At 45.1% G+C, this 25,243-nt stretch overlaps 1 protein-coding gene and 1 long non-coding RNA gene across 8 annotated transcripts; one reads left to right on the plus strand and one right to left on the minus strand.

The window, feature by feature from the left end:
• Nucleotides 1-195: 195 nt before the first annotated feature.
• Nucleotides 196-13,619, minus strand: LOC134371794 (zinc finger protein 835-like). Of its 7 annotated transcripts, XR_010022878.1 has the most exons (5): nucleotides 13,456-13,619; nucleotides 11,851-11,995; nucleotides 9,844-9,955; nucleotides 3,852-5,806; nucleotides 196-624 (listed from the first exon to the last, which is right to left on the minus strand). XR_010022878.1 is itself a non-coding variant. In XM_063088623.1 (4 exons), the coding sequence occupies exon 4, from the start codon at nucleotides 5,643-5,645 to the stop codon at nucleotides 4,101-4,103; it is 1,545 nt and encodes a 514-aa protein (XP_062944693.1). In that variant the 5' UTR covers nucleotides 5,646-5,806; nucleotides 9,844-9,955; nucleotides 11,851-11,995; nucleotides 13,488-13,619; the 3' UTR covers nucleotides 2,358-4,100. The 7 variants fall into 7 exon arrangements, 6 of the variants coding, with proteins under 6 accessions (XP_062944693.1, XP_062944692.1, XP_062944697.1 ...); XM_063088623.1 differs by lacking the exon at nucleotides 196-624 and having other exon boundaries at nucleotides 2,358-5,806; nucleotides 13,488-13,619; XM_063088622.1 differs by lacking the exon at nucleotides 196-624 and having other exon boundaries at nucleotides 2,358-5,806.
• Nucleotides 13,620-13,840: 221 nt separating this feature from the next.
• On the plus strand, nucleotides 13,841-17,724 carry LOC134371801 (uncharacterized). The gene is made up of 4 exons (XR_010022879.1): nucleotides 13,841-13,922; nucleotides 14,961-14,988; nucleotides 16,347-16,389; nucleotides 17,547-17,724. It is a non-coding gene; the product is annotated as an uncharacterized LOC134371801 (long non-coding RNA).
• Nucleotides 17,725-25,243: the final 7,519 nt, after the last annotated feature.

Below are 25,243 nucleotides of genomic sequence, written 5' to 3' on the forward strand. Positions count from 1 at the left end.
CCATCTGATAATATTCTTTTTAAAGGATTTATAAATGAACACTGCTCTGTTAGCATAAATTTCCTTTTTTACAATAAGAGCATTATCTGTGACTGTTTAGAAAAAGACAGGAAAGGACCTTTCTTCTCAGGCATATCGTGTGGAAAGATCATATGGAAAAGCGTTTTATTATACTCATTTTATTATGCTGTGGTTTAGAAATTCAGGCTGGGCACAGCAGGGAGGGCTTCATCTTTGTTCCATGATGGGACTTCATCTGAGTGGCTTGAACAGCTGGAGGTGGCTGGGATGACTCAGTTGACCATGGGTTGTTCCACACATGGTGCTTATTGGGCTGAATAGACGTCTCCGTGGAGCTAGCTTGGGCTTCCTCACAGCATGGTGGGCTTAGAGTAGCAGAATTTCTTGTATGGTGGTACCATGCTTCAATTGGAGTAATCTAGGAGCAAGTCACTGAGTGCAGGGTTATTTGTTGTACTGCGGTATCATGACAATAGCTGACTGGGATAGAGGGAGGGTCAGGAGATGGAGCTGAAGAGGAAGGCCAAGTAACATAGGTTCTTCTGGGCTTTGTAAAGAAAGGTTTCCTGAGGGTGGTGGTGAGGAATCACTCTTGTATAGTATCTGGGGAATATGGTGGAGAGGGAAATAACTTAAATAAGTTGGCAAATATGGCGAATCTAAAGTCATAGGGAAATAACTGGGACATCTCTCTACCCAGTCATGTGGCCTGTGGCTTGTAATTCTCGTTATTGAACTGCCTACCCCAAGGTCAGGCAATTCTGATTGTGGGAGTGATGGTTTGGGGTGACGGAAGTTTGATGGATTTGCTGCACACTGCCACCAGGTGTGCGACTTCTGTATCCTGTGCTCTGGGGGTTCACTGAATGCCAATTCCTCGGCATTTTCATCCTATCTGTCAATCTTTAAATTTCAAAAGCTCTGAAACAAATATATTTTGGTAACTCCTCCCGAGGCTCAGTTCCTTCTGCAGCTGTAGAGACTCAGGGCAGACTCTAACCTTCCGGGCGCCGTCCTCTTTCTACAGCAGGAGTGATTCGGAGCAGATTCTGGACACCCCCTAGCGCCCATTCCAGCTCCACCTCAGGGACAGAAGCTCACTGCCTGTCAGTAAGTCAACACCCAAGACAGTGCCTGAACAGTAACGTCATAATCTAAAAGTGGAAACACCTCACCTCGGATACAGCTCAGCGCCTGCACAGTTGGAGAGGGGCGCGAGCCACCTTGTGCCTACACACTCTGACTAGGTCTACTCTCTTGAAGTCCTGGGGGAAGCGATCAGTGCACCTGCCTAAGGACCCGCCAGTTCTGGGGCTGGGGCTGGGGAGTGTCTGACCTGCCGCCTTCTGCTGAGAGCCTGTTTCTCTTGCTCTTTTGGGTGATTATACTCTACCCTATGACTGTAAACTAGGGTCGCACTTCACTCATTCATTTGTTCACCTGGCATTTCCTGAGCACCTTCTGTGTGCTGAGGCCTGGGCTGGATGAATTTGGATCAGAGGGAGGAACCATAAGTGCGTGGTCTCTCACTCTGAGTGGTGCTAAGCCTGGTGAGGGGGATGTTCAACTATTCATCCAGTCACTTAGCATTTCTTGAGGACCTACTTTGTGCTGAGGCCAGGGCTAGGAGTATGGGTCACAGGAAGGAACCAGAATGAGTGATTCCTGACCTTGCGGGGCTCCAGGGCTGGTGCTGAGAATGTTCAGCTATTCATTCATTTACTTGGCATCTCCTGAGGACCTACTGTGCACCAGGCCTGGGCTGGGCAATGTATGGGGCATAGGAACTGTGTAGTCCTTGTCCCTGAATGACTCCAGGGCTGGTGCTGGAGATATATGACTATTCATTCAGTCACCGATAATTCTTGGGGACCTACTGTACTCTGAGGCCTGGGTGATATCCAGAGCTCAGGACAGAACCAACTCCGTGGTCCCTGGCCCTGAGGAGCACCAGGGCCGGGTCAGGGTCTTTTCACCTATTCATTTATTAGCCTGACATTTTCTGAGGACCTACTATGTGCCAAGACCTGTGCAGGCAATGCCAGAACAGAGGTGAAAAAGAAAATATGACTACAGATTGGACACTGGATGATATTAAGAAATTACTAATTTCGTTATGTTTAGTAATGGTATGGTGGTTGTATAGAAGATACCTTTTTTTTCTTAGAGATGCAAGCTAAAGTATTTAGCAGTGAGGGGAGATTACATCTGTAATTTACTTTTAAATAGTTCAGGAAAATAGATATTTTCATGACCTATTTTAAAGTAAATAAATTATAACATATGGTAAACAGGAAATTTTTTAAATATTGTATTTTTATTAAAATTATGGTTTTTAAAAAATAGTATTCAGTCTGGGTGGATACATATATATATGAGCTTTTATTATCTTTATACTTTTCTGTATAATTGAAAAATATTGTTACAAAATTTTAAAATGTGGTGGGTTCTTTTTCTATGCAGAAGGGACCTATGTTGTCCTATGACACAGGACAATTTATTGGTCAACCTTGTAAGAAAAGCATTCTTCTAACTGAAATATATTTTTCAGGGATTTTTTTTTTTCTGGAGCCAATTGAGTAACAGGGGAAGACCAAAACAATCATAAATTATTCTATTACATAAGAAATCTTATGCCTATACTTCATAAAGGAATAACATCTAACCCTTTGTCTACTAACACAAGATGTCTCAGAACAAAAAATAACGAAAAACAGCCAGACAGAAAAACGTGAGTACCATACGATACCACTTGTGTAGAAAGGTGTGCTATATATCTTTCCAGCATATTGTACATACAAAGAAATATTCATATATATATATATACACACACACACACACACACACACACACACAGTAAGTGATTGCTTCTAGTGAAAGGAACTTGGTAGCAAGGGGACACAAGATTTTTGTTTGTTTATAAATTGTGGACCACATGGATGTATTCCCATAATTTTGTCAAGATTCTAGTTTTGGAAAGTTATGTGATTATAACTTTTATTTCACCATTATAGTAGTTGGGCTGCATTAATGATTCTCACTCTCACTCTTCCCTCCGGCCACACTCCCGCACAGGCTCTGCCTACACTGCTCCTGGGCTTGGCTATGAGGCTTGCTTTGGTCAATGGGCCTAGATGCAAACTTGACTATATCAGAAGCTTGAAACTATACTTGTGTGTGTCCACTCTATCTCAGACCCTTGCTACCACCCTGAGAACACACCCAGGTTAGATGTGAGTCACCAGGAGGAAAGATGAATTGGCCCAGCAGAGCCTACTGGACTATCCAGCCCCCATCTTAGGTGTTTGCAGATGCATAAGTGAGTCCAGCCAAGACCAATCAAGCCCGGTTCAGACCAACAAAACCACCCAGCTGATCTGTAGAAGCATAAGAAATATTCAATGGACAACTGGGTTCTGAATGATTTGTGACACAGCAAGGGCTATCTAATGCAACTATTATTCAGGTTTTTTTAGATTTGGGGGAAAAAAAGCTGGGGTGGCAGTGGTGTTTCCTCATATTGTAAAATGACTGGCTCCACTCTAAAACTCCTTCTTTTCAGATGTGTCAGGGGAGAGGCATTTTCCTTCTTCTAGAACAACTCTTCCTGCTCTAGATTTCTCCTGCTCATTTTCTCTAGGCACTGTTTGTATCTTAGCAGATCCAGATTTCTTCTTCAGACCCTGCTCTTTTAGTAAATATGCCAACTTCAGCAACCTGTTATTCCTTTCTATTCAATTAAATTTATTAAGCAAGCGCCAACTAAATCATAAAATTAAAAATTAGAAGGCCAGCCAGAGACCCACAGGTATTTTTGTGGGTCTACTTACCCATGCCACATTTATAATTCCAGGGAGGTAGTGGAGGGGAGTCTGGCAGGTGTTGGGTCCAGCCCCAGCCTTGTGTCTTCCTTGCTGTGTGACCTCAGGTAAGTTACTGAGCTACTCTGAGCCTTGGTTTCCTCACAAGTAGCATAGGGATGACCCATCTGCTATATCTCCCCCATAGTGTCGTGAGGTTGGGAATGAGGCATAAAAATGCCTAGTGGAGTGCCTGGTATATAACAGGCCCGTTACACCTCAGCTCTTCTGCTGGTCCACACAGGTTTCTGCAAGGTCACCACTGTGACCAGGCTTCTCCTCCCTGTGAGAGCCCAGGTGTTGAGTCAGGTGTGGGAGCTGAGCAAAGGTGTCCCCACAGGGGCCACACGAGTAGTGCTTCTTGTCTGCGTGTGTCCTCTGGTGTCGGATGAGGGTCGAGGAATAGCTGAAGGCCTTGCCGCAGGCACTGCACTCGTAGGGCTTCTCCCGGGTATGAATGATGTGGTGCTGGTTCAAGTGGGAGCGGCTGCTGAAGGCCTTGCCACACTCGTGACAGGTGTAGGGCCGCTCGCCCGTGTGCGTGCGCTGATGCAGCGTGAGAGACCAGCCCCGGCTGAAGGCCTTACCACAGACACTGCACTTGTAGGGCTTCTCCCCAGTATGAATAATGCGGTGCCGGATCAGATGGGAATGGTTGCTGAAGGCCTCGCCGCATTCCTGACAGGTGTAGGGCCGCTCGCCTGTGTGCGTGCGCTGATGCCGCGTGAGTGACGAGCCCTCGATGAAGGCCTTGCCGCACTCGCTGCACTTGTAGGGCCGCTCGCCTGTGTGTGTTCGCTGATGCCGGGTGAGGGACGAGCCTCGGATGAAGGCCTTGCCGCACTCCTGGCAGGTGTAGGGCCGCTGGCCTTGGCAGGTGTAGGGCTGCTCGCCACTGTGCGTGCGCTGATGCTGCGCGAGGGTTGAGGCCCGGCTGAAGGCCTTGCCGCAGCTACTGCAATCGTAGGGCTTCTCCCCGGTATGAATGATGTGGTGCCGGATCAGGTAGGAACGGTTGCTGAAGGACTTGCCGCACTCATGGCAGGTGTAGGGCCGCTCGCCTGTGTGTGTGCGCTGATGCAATGTGAGGGATGAGCCCTGAATGAAGGCCTTGCCGCACTCGCCGCACTTGTAGGGCCGCTCTGTGGTGTGGATCTTCTGGTGATCAATGAGGGACGACACGTAACTGAAGGTGGCCCCACACTGCAGGCACTTGTAGGGCCTCTCCCCAGTGTGTATGATGTGGTGCTGGATGAGGTGTGAGCGGTTGCTGAAGCGCTTGCCACAGTCCCGGCACACGTAGGGCCTCTCACCCGTGTGCATGCGCTGGTGCTGTGTCAGGTAGGACACCCGTGTGAAGGCCTTGGCGCACTGGCCGCACGCATAGGGCTTCTCGCCTGTGTGCGTGCGCTGGTGCAGGGTCAGGTGTACACTCTGTCTGAAGGCCATGCCGCACTCGGGGCATGCAAACGGCTTCTCCCCGGTGTGGATTCTTTGGTGCAAGATGATTGAGGAGCAGTAGCTGAAGGCCTTCCCACAGTCCTTGCATTTCCACTTCTTCTTGTGGCTGCCAGCTTTCTCCCCCTCGCCAGCCTCCGCATGCTTCTTCTTCGGGCTCTTCCTTGGCGTGCAGCACCTCTGGGGCCTGCTGTCCCTAGGGAAGACTGCTTGGGTAGCAGCAGTATTCAATGTGGTTCTTGGGGTTTGGCTGAGTTCATTGAGTTCCTGGACACAGTCCTCTGCAGGGTCTCCCTTGTGGGCCATCGCTTCTGGCTTTAGACAGTTATCCCGGTTTTCCTGTGGGTCCTCGAACCCACTGTGGTGTTTCCAGGTTTCTCCCAACTCGGAGCCCTAGAGGGAGATGCTCCAAAATCCCTCTATCCTTGCTTTCTGAGCTGTTGCCTTGATCTCACATCTCTCTGGATCTAAAACAAAGTTAAGAAAGGAAAGAAAAAAAAAAAAAATCAAACAGGTTTGTCATTTGCCGTGAGCTGGAAAAAGGGTTAACAGCTGGTCTGAGAAGGACTACTGACATTTGGGGTGAGATAACTGTCATAGGGCCCATCCTGCGTTTTCTGGGATGTCGAGCAGCATCCCTGGTCTTCACACACTGGATGCCAAGAGCACCCTGCCACCCTCCCCAGTGTGACAATCAAAACTGTCTCCAGACATTGCCAAGTGTTCCCTGGGGACAAAATTGCCTCTGGGTGGGAGTCACTGATTTAATGGAACTGAAAACAATTTAAAGACATCCTTGCAAAAAACCACGAATAAATCAGCTCTTAAATAGAGACTTCTAATCTGGTGCAATGGACTAAACCATGTTTCCCCCACTCCCCCCAAATTCATACTTTGAAGTCCTAACCCCCAAGGTGATGCTACATGGAGGTAGGGCCTTTGGAAGGTGACTAGATTTAGATAAGGTTATGAAAGTGGGGGCCCCACACAATGGGATTAATGTCTTTATAAGAAGAGGAAGAAACTAGCAGACCTCACTCTGTCTGCCAAGTGAGAACACAATAAGAAGGCAGCTGTCTGCAACCAGATGAGAGCCCTCGCCAGAACCCAAACTTGCTGGCATCCTGATCTCAGACTTCTAGCCTCTAGAACCACGAGAAAATAGGCATAAATATGTCCACTGTTTAAGTATCCCAGTCTGTTGTATTTTGTTATAGCAGATGGAGCTGACTAAGATATCAGGAAAGATAGTTGGAGAAAACAATCAGTTCACTTTGTACACAGAGGAAAAAGCAGCCTCCAAATTCCTTGCAAAATATACTGGTGGAGGGAGTGCACATTAGGAAAACCAGCTTCGAAGACTGTTTGACATTTCCTAGGAAAGCTGAAGACACACATCTCCGATCGCCCAGTAATCACATCCTCTTGAATGCAAGCCAGAGAAATGTTCACACGTGAGTCCCAGGAGGCCTGTCCAGGACTGCTCATACATACTAGAATCAATCCTGCTGTCTGTCAACAAGGGAAAGGATAAATAAACGGGGGCATAGTCATACAAGGAAATATCTCACAGCAGTAAACACCAATGACCGACTGTCTGCTACTGCATCAGTTCAGAACCTAAATACACAGAATTGACCAGAAAGGTGAGATGCAAAAGAAATCTCTCAGATATGATGTTATTTAGGCTTAAAACAGGCAAAATTAAACCATTTGTTCTTTAGGGATTACAGACATTTGTGGCAAAGGTTCATAAAGACAAGTGTGGGAATGATAAAGCACTGAATTCAGAGTCATTTCCTCTTGGAGGTGGGAGGGGGGTCAAGGAGAATGAAATTTGGGAGGGGTGCCCAGGAGGCTCTGGTGATAGGAAAATGTTTTCTTTTTAAACTGGAGTTGGGTATGTGGGTACTGGCGTATTTTTCTATAATGTTTTTTATATGTCCCAAAACATTTCATTACAAACTAAAAACTCAGTGTCCCAGAACACACAGGAAAAATCCCAAGGGTTAGTTTTTTTCTACCCAAAGCTTTTCAATTTCGTAAGTTTCATCCATATTGTCTTTTTAAAAATCAACATTTCTCACCTTACCTGGCAAACAATTGGTTATTTGCTAAACTGTGCTTTTTCTGAATGAGATATTTCAACAATGGGATCTGTACCTGTGTCCAGGATCCCCAAGACCACCTCTACATTGAATGACTTGCAAGGAGGACTCACAGGACTCAGCCTATAGCTGTACTGATGGCTATGACATATATTACATGGAAGAAACACAAAGCATCATCAGCAAACAGAAAAGGCACATGGGGACAAAGTCAGGAGGAAACCACGTTCACCTCCCAGGAGCACGCCACCAGTAGAGCCACACAGGACACGCCTAATTCCCTAGAGGGATCCTGTTATTCTTTTTTTTTGTCTTTTTCGTGACCCGCACTCAGCCAGTGAACGCACCGGCCAACTGTTATTAAAACTTAAGGCGGACTGTGTCCCTCCTCTACTGAAGTGCCTCTCACAGCCCCAGCTCATTTGGAGGGAAAGCCAAAGTCCTTACAGCAGCTGAGAAGCCCTGCTGGTCTCCCCTTCCTCCCTCCCATTCTCCCTTCCTCTCTCACCTCCAGGCCTTTTTACAGACTGTTCCCTTTCCCTAGAATAGACCCTGCTCTTAAACCCTCCCCCTGCTCCCATCACCCCAGGCCTGGTGGACACCCCCATATATCTTCAGAACCCTTGGTCTGGCTCACATGGCTCAGTGAGCTAGGCAGTGAGAATGGCTGGAATAACTTGGCCATCAACGTCTCCAAGCCCCTGGCCCTGCAGACTCCATGTATACCTGTGATGAGGCAGGGAGAGACTGTACTGATGCAGCCACAAGCCAAGGGGACACCACGGGTTGGCAAGAACCTGTTAACTAATAAGGTCACAGTCACAGGTACCCGGGGTTAGGACTTCAATATATCTTTTTTGGGGGGCATAATTGAACCAATACTGTTATGGGGTTCCATTGTGTCTGTGTGTGTCTTCTTCTCTTCTTACAAGGACACTAGTCACTGGGTTCAGGGCCCACTGTTTCTCATCTTAACTAATTCATTTGCAAAAACTCTAATTCCAAATAAGGTCACATTCCAAGGTGCCCAGGTTGCCATAGCATGAACGTGTGCTTCCCTCCCTGCCCCCAAATTCATGTTGAAACTCTAATCCCCAATGTGATGGTGTTTGGAAGTGGGGCCTTTGGGAGGTCATTAGGTCATGAGGTCACCCTCATTAATGGGATTTGTGCCCTTACAAGGAAAGACACCAGAGAGCTTGTTTCTGCCATGTGAGGAAACAGCATGACGGCAGCATCTATGAACTAGGAAGCAGATCCTCACCAGGAACCAAATCTGCTGGTGCCTTGACCTTGGACTTCCAGCCTCTAGAACAGTAAAAAGTAAATTCCTGTTGTTTGGGCCATGCAGTTTGTGTATTTTGTTATAGCAGCCTGGGCTAAGACACAGGTGAGCACACATTTTGGGTGGATACTATTCAACTCACTTGCAGTGAGTTGTTAAAGGGCTCAGGTGAAGCTGGCTGCCTGGGGTCTCCCAGGCTCAGGGGTTCATTCTGGCCCCTAGACTCAGGGTCCTTCCTGGAGATGGTGATCTGACCCCAGGCTGCTGCAGGTCACCCAGTCTGTGTTTTGCATGTTCTTAGAGGAGAATGGGGATCTGTTTTTACATGAGTCCAGGAAATCATTGTCCTTTCTTTTTTAAAGCCCTAAAGGAAGTTATACATTTAATTATCTCCAACGGGGCTGTGGGGGCTGAAGGATTTACACTAACTCCCCAGTTTGCGTTGGACCCGCAACGCTGAACAGCAACTCAGCACCAACTTCCAATACTTCAGTTGTAACAAAATGGGAAGACAGACGGACAAATGACTTCCTGTCTCCAAGAAAGGTAGGAAGGCAGCTGCGTGGGAATTCGTCGGTGCTGAAGCTGGCTCCAGAGATGTGGGTTCACACCTCAGTGGGGTTCTCTTTGAGCCATGAGGCTGCAAGTCAGTGGCTACCTGCTCTGAGTCTCCGATCTCCCCTCCTCCTCCGAGAGGAACTGTGGGAGGCTGGGCTCCCCAGCACACAGGTGTTCCCTGAACTGGCCAGCAGGCTGCTGTGGGTACAGCAGACTGTGCGGAGGGTTGGGCTAAGTCCTCTGGGGTGGGCAGGCTAAGTGGGGCCCTCTCTGGCTCCCCCTAGTAGTAAAGAACTACCCGACCAAACACCACCCTCTCACCCACACACTTCCCTGAAAAATTGCATCAATCTGGATCTGGAGGGCCCAATGTCTGCCACCCGGGGTCTAATACATCCCACTGCCTACAGACCCCCAATCAACGCCTGTGCCCTGCACTGCAGTCTCCCAAAGCAGGCTCCTCGCACCTCCCTGGAACTCCCCGCCCCCAACCCCAGCAAGGACAAGCCAGAGACAGGGAGACACGGATGTGTATGGAACATAGAACACACACCAAGGACAGGAAACTCCGGAGAAGACCCACAGTTGGGCGGGTCATGCGTCCAGGCTGTAAACCGACCTCTCCAGCTTCTAGATAAGCACACGGGGTGTAGTGAGTCCTGCAGCTGTTGAGGAGATACAAGAAAAATACCAGTGTTTTTTCTCTTCTCACACTCTCCACATAACACTCACCTCTCAATACAGAATACTTCACTGTGGTCACCAAAACCCACTTCACGCAGACACCAGCTGGGTGTCCTACAATTCAACTCAATTCTGACACTATCTACCTGGAGCCACTGCAGATCCCACAGGCTAAGGGCTCAGCCCCACAAGACTGTCCCCAACTTGACATGCCAATCTCAAGTACTAGGTTGTGACCTGTACTTCCGACCGACAGGCCAGATGGGGTCCCACGACGCCTTCTCAGGTACGATTAATTTGCTAGAGCAGCTCACAGAGCTCAGGGAAACACGTTTACTGGTTTATTATAAAGGACATTACAATGGATTCAGATGAAGAGACGCATAGGGTGAGGTGTGGGGGCACAGAGCTTCCGTACCCTCCGTGGCGCACCACCCCCAGGAACCTCCACCTGTTTAGCTATCCAGAAGCTCTCCAAACCCAGTACCTTTGGGTTTTTATGGAGGCTTCATTACATAGACAGGGTTGATTACATCATTGGCCACTGGTGATCAACTCAACCTCCAGCTCCTCAGCCCTTCCCCCTCCCCAGAGATTGGGGCTGAGGCAGGAGGGGAGAGGTTGGGGGTCAGGCTGAAGGTTCTAATCCCCTCATCACTTGGTTGGTAACCCTGGCAACCAGCACCCATCCTGAGGCCACTCAGGAACCCAGCAAGAATCACCTTATTTTATTAGAACAAAAGAACAAAAGACCAAAAGACACTGCTCTCATGCAGGACATTCCAAAGGATTAAGAGCTCTGTGGTAGGAATTGGAGTCAAAGCCCAAACATTAGAACAAAAGACGTTCTTTACACCCCTATCTGCAAGATTTTAGGAGCTCTGTGTCAGACACTGGGTGCAGAGACCATGTATATATATATCATTATATCACAACATCACAGGGGTGAGTCTTGAAGACATGAACACATTGTCCATAATTTCCACTCTGAATTCAGTGCTGCCCTGCTTTGGCTCAGGACCAAAGTTATCACATCGCCCGGGAGCATGTGACAAACATAGAGCACAGGCCCCTCCCCAAGATGAGCAACCTGAAATCTGCTTCTGGTAACAAGAGTCCCAGGAGATCTGTGGGCACAGAAATGTTGGAGACACTGGTTCGGCCATTCTAAAGCTAACAGAGAATATGGTAGTAGCAAAAACAACCAGCACTCCGTGAACACAGAACTGTGTGCCCAGCACCCTGTTAGCTCCCTCCATGTAGTAGCTCCTTTATTAGCAAGTGCAGTGGTCATGAGGCAGGACTGTGACAGGGGCGGTAGATTAAAGATAAAGGGGCTGGGGTGAGGGTGGGAGTGGAGCAGGGTGACTGTGCCCAAAGAAGGGGAGACGACATTCAGTGGGGGGAGTGAGGGTCGACCATCGCAGGGCCTTGTGGCAGCAGTGGGGACTGGGCCTTGGGTGCCACCTCCACAGGCAGCCCCCAGGCCCATGTTGGCCCACTGAGGTCCCCAGAGCAGTCAGTGGTACCCATCTCATTGTCTGGAGAGCATCATGACCCATCCCTGTCACTCAGATTGTGGCCCCTGCTCTGGCAGCTGCGCTTCAGTGCCTCTAGTTAGCATCTGTGAGAGAAAGCAACGGGGACTCGTGAAGGAGGACGCTGGGGCAGAGGCAGGTGGGTGGCATGAAAATGCAGGGATTTCCCTCTCTCGTGTGAGTGTGGGAACATGGACTCAAGCGGGTAAACCTGCAGTGGCCATGCACACAAAGTACAACTCAGGAACCGCCAAATCCAGGAGACGCATAGGGCAAGGTGTGCGGGAAGGCACTGAGCTCCATGCCCTCTCTGGGTGTGCCACTCCATGTTCACCAACCTGGAAGCTGTCCAAACCCCATAGTTTAGGGTTTTGATGAAGGTTCCATTACATAGGTTTCACTGATTACAGCATTGGCTACTGGTGAGGAATTCAACCTCCAGCCTCTCTCCTCTTTTGGCGGTGGGGCGGGGGAGCTGTGGAGCTAAAGGTCACAAATCTCTAATCAGCACTGGTTTCCCTGGTCCCCATCCAGACGCTATCTAGAGTGCACGCGAGAGCACCCCCCTTGCCCCACTAAAGTCCACGCGTGCAGATCTTCCCCGTGCACAGATGCACACACAGCAATCCCAGTGCCTGCACGATACCTCTCACAAACATCCCGTGATACACCCACAAAGACCTCTACACGTGAGTCACACTCAGGCACACACAGAATGACACAAGCACACCCAGGCCACCCGGCTTTGTGCTGCCAGGCACACACGCCGAGCCATCCTACCCATTTGCACAGTGTAGAGCTAGGGCTGGGTCTGGAGCTCACAGACCCCTCGAGCCCGTTCACAAACCCTTCACACGCAGGTCTATGAGTTAGGTAACCAGCAAAGATGTCCTTGGAGCCTTGGTTGAGGTAGGAATAGTCTTTATTCAGCACACACAACACTATGAGCTAGGCAGTGCAAACAGAAACTCAAAAACTCCACCGCTACTGGCAAAGTCCACTGGAAAACCGAGCAGCTGCCAGCAGAATAAACATGCTCTATTTTTAGACGCGAGCTCTGCCGACCAACTTCTGCCTCACTAACTGAAGAACACACACAGCAAAAAACCAAAAAGATACACGAGTGCACATGCGCACTAACTCCACCCACACACAGCTTGTTTACAAGAACTGGGCTGCACCACCCTCAACCCGACCTCAGGCGAGGGGGCCTGACTAAATTATCCCGTCTTCCCCCCACACACCCAGACACGCATACGTGGGGCCAAACACCTAACACCCAGGAGAAGGAGTTTCATACGTGCTTAAAGTCAGTCACATGTGTGTGACTACGTGTGTTGAGCTCTTTTACCTGCCTGTAATCCTGCCATCGACGCCAACTGTCGAGCTAGGGCTGGTGGGTCTGGTGCTCACAGACCCCTTGAGCCCATTCACGGACTGGGTCACAAACCCTTCACACGCCAGGCTGGGTCCCAAGACCCCTCACACGCAGGTCTATGAGCTAGGTGACCAGCAGACAGGTCCTTGGAAGCCATAGGTTGGCGAGCAGGGCCAGGAGGGCTGACGCCTGAGGCAGCCAACCTGCCAAGCCGGCGCCGCGCAGGCGCACTAACTCCACCCACAGAAAACTTATTTAGAAAGAATGCGCCGCACCACCCCCTACCGCGCCTAAGGGAGGGGGCTTGATTAAATTATTTATGTTCTCAACAGTGTGACATGGTGTAATATGCAGAGATCCTCAAAGGCATGCAGACACGGGCTCAGTTACACACGCTGCTTTACCTGCATGGGCACACGCCACCCCACTGGAGTGACCTGACCAGGTGCAAACACAGGGACACCTAAGATAAACTCACATGCATAGTCCCACACTTGCACGGACAGGGACCGCTGAGCCACAAACGTACACACAGAGACACGCGCACACTCGCGCGTGCGCATACCACACATCAGCGTCCCCGCTTCCCTGGGCCACCTCTGAACGTCCTGGGCAGTTCCCGCCGAATCTGGGGGAATCTGGTCAGCTTCTCCTCGGTCTTCGGACCTCCTCTGGCCGCGGCGATCCCCAATACCCCTCCGCCCTCAGTGGCGTGGGGTCAAACCTGCCGATGCCGCAGACGGGATCAAGTGCCCAGGCTGGCGCGGACTGCGCTTGCGCGTTGGAAGACGTGGGCCTCTGGCTGCCCTGAGGAACTACAACACCCAGAAGGCCTTGCGAGCCAGACAGTACAGCGACTACAGGCTTCCGGGTCCCCTGGGTCATCAAAACTACAACTCCCGAAACACCTTGCGTCGCAAGCGAGAGGTCCAAGGGTCAGAGTCTCCATGGCGGTCAATTGGAGCTTGTCGGCCGGAGGTCAGCTCACCACGGCCTGCGCGCGGTGTGGTCGGCGTGGCCATTAATACAGGGGTACGTTTCTTTCTTAAGATAGAGGGCAGAGTCCACAGGCCTAGAAGGCATATGAGGTTCAGAGAGTTTAAGTCACTTACCTCAGACCACACAGCTCAGAAAGGGCGTTTGCAATCCACACTTTCCACACTTGGGGTTTTTTTTTTTTTTTTTTTTTTAAATCTCAAGTAGTTGATGTCCTTTCAGTTCAAAGCAAAGAAAATAACAACTCCATGGACGTAGGTAAATAATTATAATAAATAGCATGTACGTGGGATTTACTGTTAGTCAACCATTATTTTAAAGTGCTTTCTATGAAGCAATTCTGTTAGCCTTCCTAAATTATTTCCTTGGCCATTAGAAAAATGAGCACAAGATCATATTTAGATAATTGGGAAAGCAAGATACGTGTGAGCCTAGAACTGGAAGGAAAATGTAGTTCACCAAAATGAATATGCCATTGATTTTGGATGCCACATTATTTTATCTAGCTCCAAGTCTGCCCTTATACCATGACATATACTTTCTTTACACTTCCGACTTTTATATGTAGACCTGTAGAGGCATTGTGTGTTTCCCCTCATCCTTCTGGAAGCTTCTGGGCTTGCCATGAGGAGAGCATGCGCAGTGCCCCTCCAAGCCTGGGGATCATGGAGCAGAACTTCCCAGCTAATCCATAGCCCAATCAGCATGATAATAAAGGTTAATTGTTATAAGCCACCAATGTTTCAACTTTTGTTTCTGGTTTAATTTTAATTTTAATGCTTAAAAAGTAGCTCTTACTTATTCTGTATGGACTGTGTTGGGAACTTCAGAAGACTGTGGCATTTTTGATCATTAAAAAGCTTTAAAAAAAATTTTTTTTTAAAAAGATGACTGGTAAAGGGCTCTTAACCCTTGACTTGGTGTTGTTAGCACCACGCTTTCCAAGTGAGTGAACCGGCCATCCCTCTGTAAGGATCCAAACCCTTGGCCTTGCTGTTATCAGCACCACACTCTCCCAAGTGAGCCATGGGCTGGCCCCACTAAAAAGCTTTTTAAAAAGATTTTTCTTTCTAGGAAAAAAGCAGGAACTGTTCAAATACTGGTAAGTACCCTTTGACCAACATCTCCCCATTTCTCTCACTTCCCCACCCCTGGTAACCACCATTCTACTCCTTGCTTGTATGTATTTTTCGATTCCACATGTCAGTAAGATCATGCAGTATTTCTCTTTTTGAGCCTGACTTATTTCAGCTAGCATAAAGTCCTCCAGGTTCATCTGTGTTGTTACAATGGAAAAGATCTTTGTTTTTTAAGAGTGAATAATAGTCCATTATATACACATACAGATATACACACCACCATTTCTTTATCCGTTTATCCTTTGACAGACACTTGGATTGTTTCCATATCAAGTGGCACAAAGTTGCAGTTATGTAGGATGAACGACTCTAGGGACGTAATGTGCAGCATGATGACTGTAGTCAATAGTGTAGTTAATACAAGTACCATATTGTCTGTTGGAAATTTCTAAGAGTAGATTTCCAGTACTCTCAACCCACACGCACAAAGACATACACACATACACGTACGTTTCACTGTGTATAGATATATCAAAACATCATGTTGTACACCTTAAATACATACAATTTTGATCAAAAATAAATAAAAAGTATTTTCTAAATGTTTTTCAGATTTAACTAAGATATGTATGTATAATCATGTTTTAATAGTATTCTTATTAACCTTAACTACTTTAATGCATTTTTAATCTTAGAAGAGGAAGTTTGTACAATTTACTTTAATCTCGAAAGATATTTTATAAATAACTTCAAATCAGCATCTGATAATTTTCTTTTAAAGGATTTATGAATGAGCACTGCTCTGTTAGCATAAATTTCCTTTTTTACAGTAAGAGCATTATCTGTGACTGTTTAAAAAAAGACAAGAAAGGACCTTTCTTCTCAGGCATATCATGTGGAAAGATCATATGGAAAAGCGTTTTATTATACTCATTTTATTGTGCTGTGGTTTAGAAATTCAGGCTGGGCACAGCAGGGAGGGCTTCATCTTTGTTCCATGATGAAGAGTGGCTTGAACAGCTGGAGGTGGCTGGGATGACTCAGTTGACCATGGGTTGTTCCACACATGGTGCTTATTGGGCTGAATAGACGTCTCCGTGGAGCTAGCTTGGGCTTCCTCACAGCATGGTGGGCTCAGAGTAGCAGAATTTCTTATATGGTGGTACCATGCTTCAATTGGAGTAATCTAGGAGCAAGTCACTGAGTGCAGGGTTATTTGTTGTACTGTGGTATCATGACAATAGCTGACTGGGATAGAGGGAGGGTCAGGAGATGGAGCTGAAGAGGAAGGCCAAGTAACATAGGTTCTTCTGGGCTTTGTAAAGAAAGGTTTCCTGAGGGTGGTGGTGAGGAATCACTCTTGTGTTTTTTCTTCTTCTAGACCTGGAAGAGTCTGCATTTATTGTACTGTGTGTCCGAGCCTGGTATGAATGCCGAGCATTGTTTCCTCTAATCTTTTTGGGTATTTTTTTGATCTGGGGTCATTGCTCAGCTGAATGCTCCAGGGGTGTTGTCTGAGGATCTCTGGAGTTCTCTGTGCAGCACTCTCCTCTCCAGTACTCGTTGCTATAAACTCTGGCCACTGTGGTCTCCCTGACTCTCAGCTCCATCTCTTCAACTCATAGAGTCTAAGGGCTCTGGCTAGGTTTCTTCTCTGCACCAATACCTGCAAACTCTCATAAGGCTGTAAACTGAGGCAATTGTAGGGCTCCCCTTGTTTGTTTCCCATGTCTCAGTAATCACTCTCCTTTGTCCTGATGTCCACTGTCTTAAAATCACTGCATTTTATATTTTGTCCCTTTTATAGCTGTTTCAGAAAGGAGGGAAAATGGTCCCTGTTACTTCATCTTGGTCAGGAGCATAAGTCCATGGGAAGTGCTTAGTTAAAATTAATCTTATGCACAGAAAACAGCAAATACAATTTTACTAAAGAAAAGCAGATATAGTCCAAATACATAGTAAGGAAAATAATATAACTTTTTGCTTTAATGACCTTTAGTGGAAATAGTGTTTATTTTACTACAGTAAAGTCGTTATCTTTATGCTTAAGCATTTATGTAGACTTATTCACCCTTGCTGCAATGATGAGAAGGGACATTTTCTTTAAAGAATGGACAATGGAACAAACATTCCTTTGCTTTATAATTGATTTTTGAAATATACAATGCATTATTATGGACTGTAGTCACTCTGCTGTGCAATAGATCTCAAAACTTATTCCTCCTGTCTAGCCAAAACTTTGTACCCTTTGAACAACAACTCTCCATTCCTTCCTCCCATCCCCAGACTCTGGTAGCCTCTGGTAACCACCATTGTACTCTCTACTCCATAAATGCAATATAATTATGATTTGTCAATTAAAAATATAAATACAAAATAAGTATAAATTTTAACCACTTTCTTTAGAAAGCTGTTACAGATTGAACTATGTCTCTCCCCACCTCCCCCAAATGTTATGTTGGAATCCTGACCCCTAGTACCTCAGAATGTGGCCTTACCTGGAGATAAGGTTTTTATCAAATTAAAATGAAGTCATCTGGGTGGGCCTTAATCCAGTATGACTGGTGTCCTTATAAAATAGGGAAATATGGACACAGAGACAGACACACACAGAAGAAAGACAATGTGAAGAGCTACAGAGAGAAGAGAGCTGTCTACAAGCCAAGGGAAGAGGCCTGGAACAGATTCTCCCTCACATCCCTCAGAAGGAACCCTCTCTGCCAATACCTTGTTTTCAGACTTCCAGTTTCCGGAACCATGAGACAATAAATTTCTGTTGTTTAAGCCACACAGTTGGTGGAACTTAGTTATGGCAGCCTAGAAGACTCCTACAGAGGCTATAAACAGCACCCATGTTTTAATTAGCTGTGGGCCGGCAACTTGGAATGGGTTGGGCTGCGTAGTTCTTCTGCTTTTGGCGGGGGCACACTCATGCATCAGTGGTGAGCTGCTAGATGACTGGGGGCTGGCCCATCTGGAATGGCCACAGCTGAGATGGTGCATATCAGCTCCACGTGGTCTCTCATCCTTCAATGGGCTAGGTTGGGCTTGTTCGCATGGCAGCTGGGCAGGGTTCCAAGAGAATTAGTGGAAACCGCCAAGCCCCTGGAGTCCAAGGCTCCAAACGGACACATTTTTACTTCCACCGCAATCTACTGGCCAAAGAAAACTATGAATACAGTCCAGATTCAAGGGGTGGGAAAATGGACACATTACAAAAGGAGTGGGCTGAAGAAAGTGTGGAAAATTAGGGCCATTTTTGCAATTGGTGACACACACATACACACACATGAACATGGTGAATCGGATACAGTCGGTGTGTATAATTAGAAATACTCCCGTATAAAAACTGCAAAGATCTTTCAGCTACTCCTCAAATGATGTTATTTCCAGACCTTTCCTATGAGGGCCAGCCCTCTTCAGGTACAATTATTATCGTGTTAAAATTTATTCCCAAGTATGATTTGAATTTCTCTGTTCCTAATTGTTGGAAAAAAAAGGTCTGGGGTTGGTATGTGCAAAAATTGCACCCCTCTTTTATTTAGCCAATCCTTCACTGAAGAACACTTGTGTGATTTCCAGATTCTTGCTGTAATAAATGATGTTGCTGTAAACCTCTATTTTTTTCCCGGTTAAAAAAAAATAGATTGTAATATAAATAGAACAGGGAGTGGTCTCAGTCAGGATTCTCCAGAGAAACAGAATCAATAGGAGAGATCTATGTACCTATATCTATGTCCATATCTACATCTATATCCATATATCTCTATATAGTTGTATATATAGATAGATAGAAATAGATCATGTGAGCCAGTTCTTTAAAACAAATCTTTCTCTCTCTCTCTTATATATATGTAAAATCTCTCTCACTCTCTCATTTATTGAGAGATTGAGATTTATTTTAAGAAATTGGCTCACATGATTGTGGAAACTGGTAGGTCCAAAGTATGTAGGGCTGGCCAGTACTGGAAATTTGGGCAGGTGTTGGTGTTCTAGTCCAGAGGCAGAATTTCTTCTTCTCTGGAAAACCTCGGTTTTTGTTTAAGGCCTTCAAACTGTTTGGATGAAGCCCTGTGCATTACCAAGAGTACTCTACACTTAATGCAAACTGATCATAGATGATAACCACATCTACACACTTCCTTCACAGCAACACCTAGATTAGCATGTGATTGAATCAATCACTGGGTATTAGAGCCTGGCCAAGTTGACACAGAAGACTCCCCATGGCAGGAATCTGAGAATGTGAGTAGGAAGGGGGTGTGTGAGAGAGAGAAGTGAGGAAGAGAGATGAGACAAGTGTTGGTTCTAAGTATAATCAGAAAAAAATACCAACTCTTATTTTACAAAAAAAAAAAAAGAAAAAGAAAGAAAACAAAAGGAAATACCCTAAATGTAAACCCTGATAAATATTATTTTATTCTTCAGAGACCTGCAAAGATTTACCCATATTCATTTCACAGTTGAATAAATTAGTGTGTGAAGCTTCTTTGAGTCACTTGAGGGCACTATTGCATCACAGAAAGAAAAACAAAACCTGTTCCAACAAATCCCTTTCCTTAAAAAATAGAGCAAAAAAGAAGATTCCAGTGGGAGGCTCCGAGATCCAGGGGGAAAGGGCAGTGAAGAATCATTCTAAGCCAGATTGAAGTCTTCAGCTCTGGAGGCCCAGGAAATGCAGTTTTAGTCACTCCCAGGAATAGTCCTTGCCAAAGGGCTCCTTGGAGCACAAGGAACACGCTTGAAATGTACACACATTCCTGAATGCAATTTTGTAACAGTGAAAGGTATTTGATTTTCTAAAGGACACCATTGCATCTCCAGAGCCTAGATCTGTGGTGTAGGAAGGTGCAGGAGCTAGAAGGTTGTCATGAGGACCGTGGGGATGATGAAGGCATCTGTTGTCCCTGCGTGTCACTTGCGTCCAGCTGCCTGCATCCTCATGGGACATTGTCTTTAACCCTCACAGCATTTATCTCATATGGTGGTGATAAAGGGGCAGGGTTTTTTGATGGTTTGGGGCCCCTGCACCTGTGCTGGATTGGACACAGGTTCGAATCCTGCTTCCACTACCTTATAGCTGAGTGTTCTTGGACAAGTTACTTAACCGCCCTGTGCCTTACCTGTGAAATGGGTATGACTGCTTGTAGAGAGGGACAAAGGAATTAAAATATGTGATGTTGGTTTTACTAAGTACTTATTTTGTTGGAAAATATCAACGTAACGTTCTCATAAACCTGTTTTGTCCTTGAAAGTATATTTGCCCACCACATTAGTTTGAAATACCTTTTTTACAGGCCTGCTTTTTTCTTGAAGTAATATCTTGTCCTTGAAACTATGTTTGCTTGGTCTGGCTGTAAATCACTGCTTGCTATTTTGGCTTTTGTGTCAAGAGCTTTTCTGCACAAACTACATATTCTGGCTAAAATGCTGAGAAAAGAAAAAAATATGTAAAGAGCCCTGGAATAGTTCGCCTATAAAAAGCCTTGTCAAACCTAGGTTCAGGGACCAGATTTTTGGAGCTGGAGCCCATCTTGTCCTGCTAGCATAACAAACTCGTGGCTCTCCAACTCTCAGAGTGTTGGGTTGTTTCCTTGCTGTCCGTTTTCTACAACAATATCACCTAAGGTATTACTGTCATAGAAAAAGAAACGAGTTATTTTACCAAAACAGGTCAATAAATAGGCCAATTGTAAATCAAGATATAAAGATATGGGTTTCAATTTAGAAAGCTTTAATGGAAATAGCCGTAGGCAAAGTATCAATGCCAGGACTAGGTTGAGGCACTTTAAATGACCTTCACGGGGCACCAAAAAAACTCAGTAATCAAGATTAATCATATTTTAATGCAGTATTTTAAAAAACAAATGATGAAAGTTTTAAATAAAGACAAAATCAGGATCCGTGGGTTTTTCCTCTTGTCTGTGGTACCAATCTGCTGCAGCATGGCACTGCATACCATCAATATACGTTGATTTTAGCATTAAAAGGGGTGAACATGCTTGAATGGTGTTACTGGAATGACTAAAGGGAAGCCTCCTTCAGAAGGAGGTCATCAGAAATTCCTAAAAGTTATTTCTATTAGAAAATAAATTATTTGTTTACAGCTTTCTTACCTATAGGTAAAGTTTTTATGAAGGCCTACCGTGTGCACTCATATATATACGTGAAATATGTATTATATATAATAGATTATATATTAAAATATTATGGTAATGTCGTATAATAAATTAATATATAGTATGTTAATATATAAATTATGTACATATGATTTATGTTTGTATAATATAAAATATATTTACATTACATTACAAATGTGTACTATACACTTTATTTATATAATACATGTCATACCTTTATTATGTACAATTTATATATTATATGGTGTATAATACACAAGACATTATTTTATATATACAATATATTAATATATCTTTTAAATATATTCATATGTAGTTATATTTAATCCTCGCAATGGCCTTCCGAATGACATGTGATTTTCCACTGCCATCTCACACAAGGGGAAATTGAGACTCAGAGAGGTTGGATGGCTTGTCCAAAGTTCACAGTTTGGAGATGGAGGAGTTGATGTTGACGCCCATGTCCACTGGAGTCTGAGGCCCATCCTGTCAACTGCTGTCATGTAACCAGCCCGCCTGGACAGCTGGCTGGGTAAGAGCCCCCAGTGTGGAGCCAGCTGCCAAAGTTCAAAGCTGCTTCCCTATGCTCCAGTTTCCTCACCTGTAAAGTGGGGAGAAAACAGTTTCTCTCTCCTACGGATGTTGTGGAGGTTACAAGAACTAGTGTTGATAAGGCACTGAGAAGAATGTTTAGCACATAGTAACTGCTTATATGTTCATTTAAAAAAAGCATTTTTTTTTTCTTTTTGGTAATTTGATGAGTATATATGAGAGTATTTCAATAAGTTCATGGAAAGATTCATATTGTCTTTTAATTCTATTTTTCCACAAACGTTTTGAAGTATCCTCAGACATGTGTGTGTAAAATGAAAGTTTTGTAAAACATTACATCTGGCAATGAACACTGCTATTTTTCAAATTATTATTTTGGCCTATTCTATTTTATTTCATTAACAATATGCTGGTCATAATAAATGGGACTGATTACATGAACACCTAATATGTACCATCCCATGGATCAAAGGTCCTCCTTTAGAGCCAGTGAAAAATTCTGTGGTTAAGGATGTGGACAAAGGAGCTAGACTGCTGAGCTCTGGCTCCCGGCTGAGCCATTCTTAGCTGCCAAGTGACTTTAGCTCTTGTGCCGTAATTTTTCGTATGTGTGAAATGGGGATGATACTGGGAATAACACTCACCTCTTATGAGTGTTGTGCAGTTTGAAGTATACAGAACAGTGCCTGACACGGGGTAAGTGCCATATAGGAGCCATGGTAATGATGCTGATGGTGGTGATAAGTGGGATTTGTTAACTTGACTGGGCCATGGGATGCCTAGATAAACATTCCCATGTGTGTCTGCGGTAGTGTTTCCAGAGAGATATAAATAGGTGAACTCGGTACAGTAGGTTGTATTCCCCAGTGTCGGCGGGCATTATCCATTGAGGGCTTGAATGAAACAAAAGGAAGAGGAAGGAAGAATTCTCTTTTTTTCTGCCTCACTGCTTGAGCTGGAACATCTCTTCTCTTGCTCTTGGACTGAAATTTACACTAATGGCTCCCCTGGTTCTCAGGCCTTCGGACTTAAACCGAATTAAACCCTTGACTTCTCCAGATCTGTAGCTTGGGGACAGCAGACTGTGGGACTTCTCAGCCTCCATATTTGTGTGAGCCAATTCCTTGTTATGTATCTATACCTACATCTATATCTACAGCTACATCTACCCCTGTGTCTATCCCAATGGTTCTGTTTCTCTGGAGAACCCTGACTGATATAATGATGGTGGTGATGATGGCGATGGTGATAATGATGATGATGGTGATAATGGTGATGGTGGTGATGAAAAAACATGACTAGTCCTGCCACGTTGAGATGCCAGTTGGAGATATTTGCCAATAAAAATGTGAAGCAGAAACACAAACAATTTGGAATGGGCGGTGGACTTAAGACCAAGTTTGAGGGTGTGAGAGCTCAAAGCCAAAGAATCTCAGAAGACCAAGAGGGAAGCAAAATTTTTTTGAAGGGAAAAAGAGATAGAATGTCAAGAAAGGAGCAAAGTTCAATTTGAGACGAGGGCCATTTTTGTCTCTCTCTTCTCCTTGTTTGCCTATGTCAGCAAGCTCCCAGGTGATGCTGATATTCACAAATCACACCATGCATTGCACTGGCTTGGTTTAAGCTCCTATGATGAAAATTTTGCTGTAATCATCCTCAGTGTCTGTTGCTTTAATTGGCTGTCACAAAAATTTTCAAATGGTACAACTGAATATTGGAAATGTGAGAGGGGAGAACATAGTATTCAAGATGTCTGTTTTGGACAACTGGGTGGATATTGATGTCCATTTCTTGAGTGAGAAATGTAAGAAGTGAAGCTAGATTTGGAGCAGTTTGCAGGGGAAGAAACACAAAATTCAAATCTGGATGCACAGGAGGACTGAGTTGTGAAGAGATTGGGCATTACTTTTTTGGCCACTGGTAGAGAGAGCTGGTGTCCAATGGTCATGAAGGATTTGAGAAATATAGTGTAGCCATGAGGTAGAATTCAGAATGCTACCGATTACAAAAGTCTCAATATTTTCTTTTCCGTTTCCCACCACCCTCACTTATAATCATTGGCCCCTAAGTCAGTCAGTGTCCCACAATCTTATTAGAGCTTGAGAGAGATGATTCCATTCGGATCCGGTCTTTCAAGCACATTCTAAGTCTTCATGACAACCACAGACATCTGGTCTCTAGGCTTCAGTCCTTACTTGAGTCCCAAGTGTTTCTGCAGTCATTAATAACCAAGAGAGCCTAGCATTCCATCTCAGTCACAGAAGAGTGCCACACACGTATCTTAAACGAGGCAATAGAGAAGATATGCGAAAAACTTAGCTGATGCCTCAGAAGACACATCATTGGAATAAACACAGGATTTCTCTAAAGATTTATCTAAAATTTTGCATTCAAATCATCAAGGATATTTGGTTAAAAATGCAAATTCCCAACCAGATTTGCCAAATCAGGAGTTCTTGTTTTTGGTCCTAGGATTACAATATTTGATATTTAAAAACCATCAATGCATTGAGAATCAATTTCCTCATTAGCAAGATAGAGACAGTAAATGTACGATGAGTGAGAATTATAGAGGTTACTCATCTATCTATCTATTTGCCCATTTTTTCAGTATCTACTGTGTGCAAGAAACCGCTCTAATCACTGGGGATACATCTACTAACAAAATGAAAATGTCGTCCTTCTAGGTCTTCCATTGTTTTGGAAGGAGAAAGACTCAACAAATGAACAAATTACCTATCTAGTATGATGGCAACTGATACATGCTATGAAAGAAAATAAAGCAGAACAAGCAGAACAGAAGCAGGGAATGACATTGGAAGGGCATTTTTTGTTTAGAAATAGGTTCTTTAAAGAATGTCTCACCGAGAACGTGTTAATTAGGCAAAAACATAAAGGAGATGAGGTAGAAAAGTGTCCAGTATGACCTCATCTTAACGAATTACATGGGCAATGACCCTATTTCCAAATAGGGTCTCATTCTGAGATCCTGATGGTTAGGACTTCAACATATAAATTTGGGGAGACCCAATTCAACATAAACACAGAACAATAAAGATATGTTTGTTTACTGATATGAATGATCTAGTGGAGAGACTTTGATTGATGTAAGGGGAGAGAGTAGAGGATTTCTACAGCTGTCTGCTAGGGCTGGAGAGAAGGGATGGGAAATTAAGTACAAGTAGAGAGTTGGTTGTAAATGGGAGCTCAAATAATTGGGCAGGTGGAGTTCGTGAGACAGCTGGTAGCACGTGGGTAGAACTGAAGGTGAGTGCTTAAGCGTATTGTCTTTTGTTGCTTCTTTCTCCATGAATAGTAAAACAAGTTCATCTGCAGAGAGTGAGAATGGGGAAGAAGGTTGTGTATGTGTGGGAGGGTACAGAGGGTATGAATATCTATTAAAAAACAGTGGGAAAGCAAGAGAGTGGTAGGCTAGGAAAAGCTAGCTTGGTTGCCTAGCAGCACTCAGAACCCACTTAAAACGAATGGTTATGAATTTAAAGTGACAACAGTCAGTAAGGGCGAGTGTCTTCATTCCCTAGGGCTGCTGTAACAAAGACCTACAGACAGAATGGCTTAAATAACA

The sequence above is a fragment of the Cynocephalus volans genome, chromosome 3 (genome assembly GCF_027409185.1).
Source record: "Cynocephalus volans isolate mCynVol1 chromosome 3, mCynVol1.pri, whole genome shotgun sequence".
Taxonomy (NCBI): Eukaryota; Metazoa; Chordata; class Mammalia; order Dermoptera; family Cynocephalidae; genus Cynocephalus; species Cynocephalus volans.

Excerpts from the sequence above, each read along its gene's own strand:
- LOC134371794 (XM_063088623.1), bottom strand. The coding sequence starts at position 5,645 with ATGGCCCACAAGGGAGACCCTGCAGAGGACTGTGTCCAGGAACTCAAT.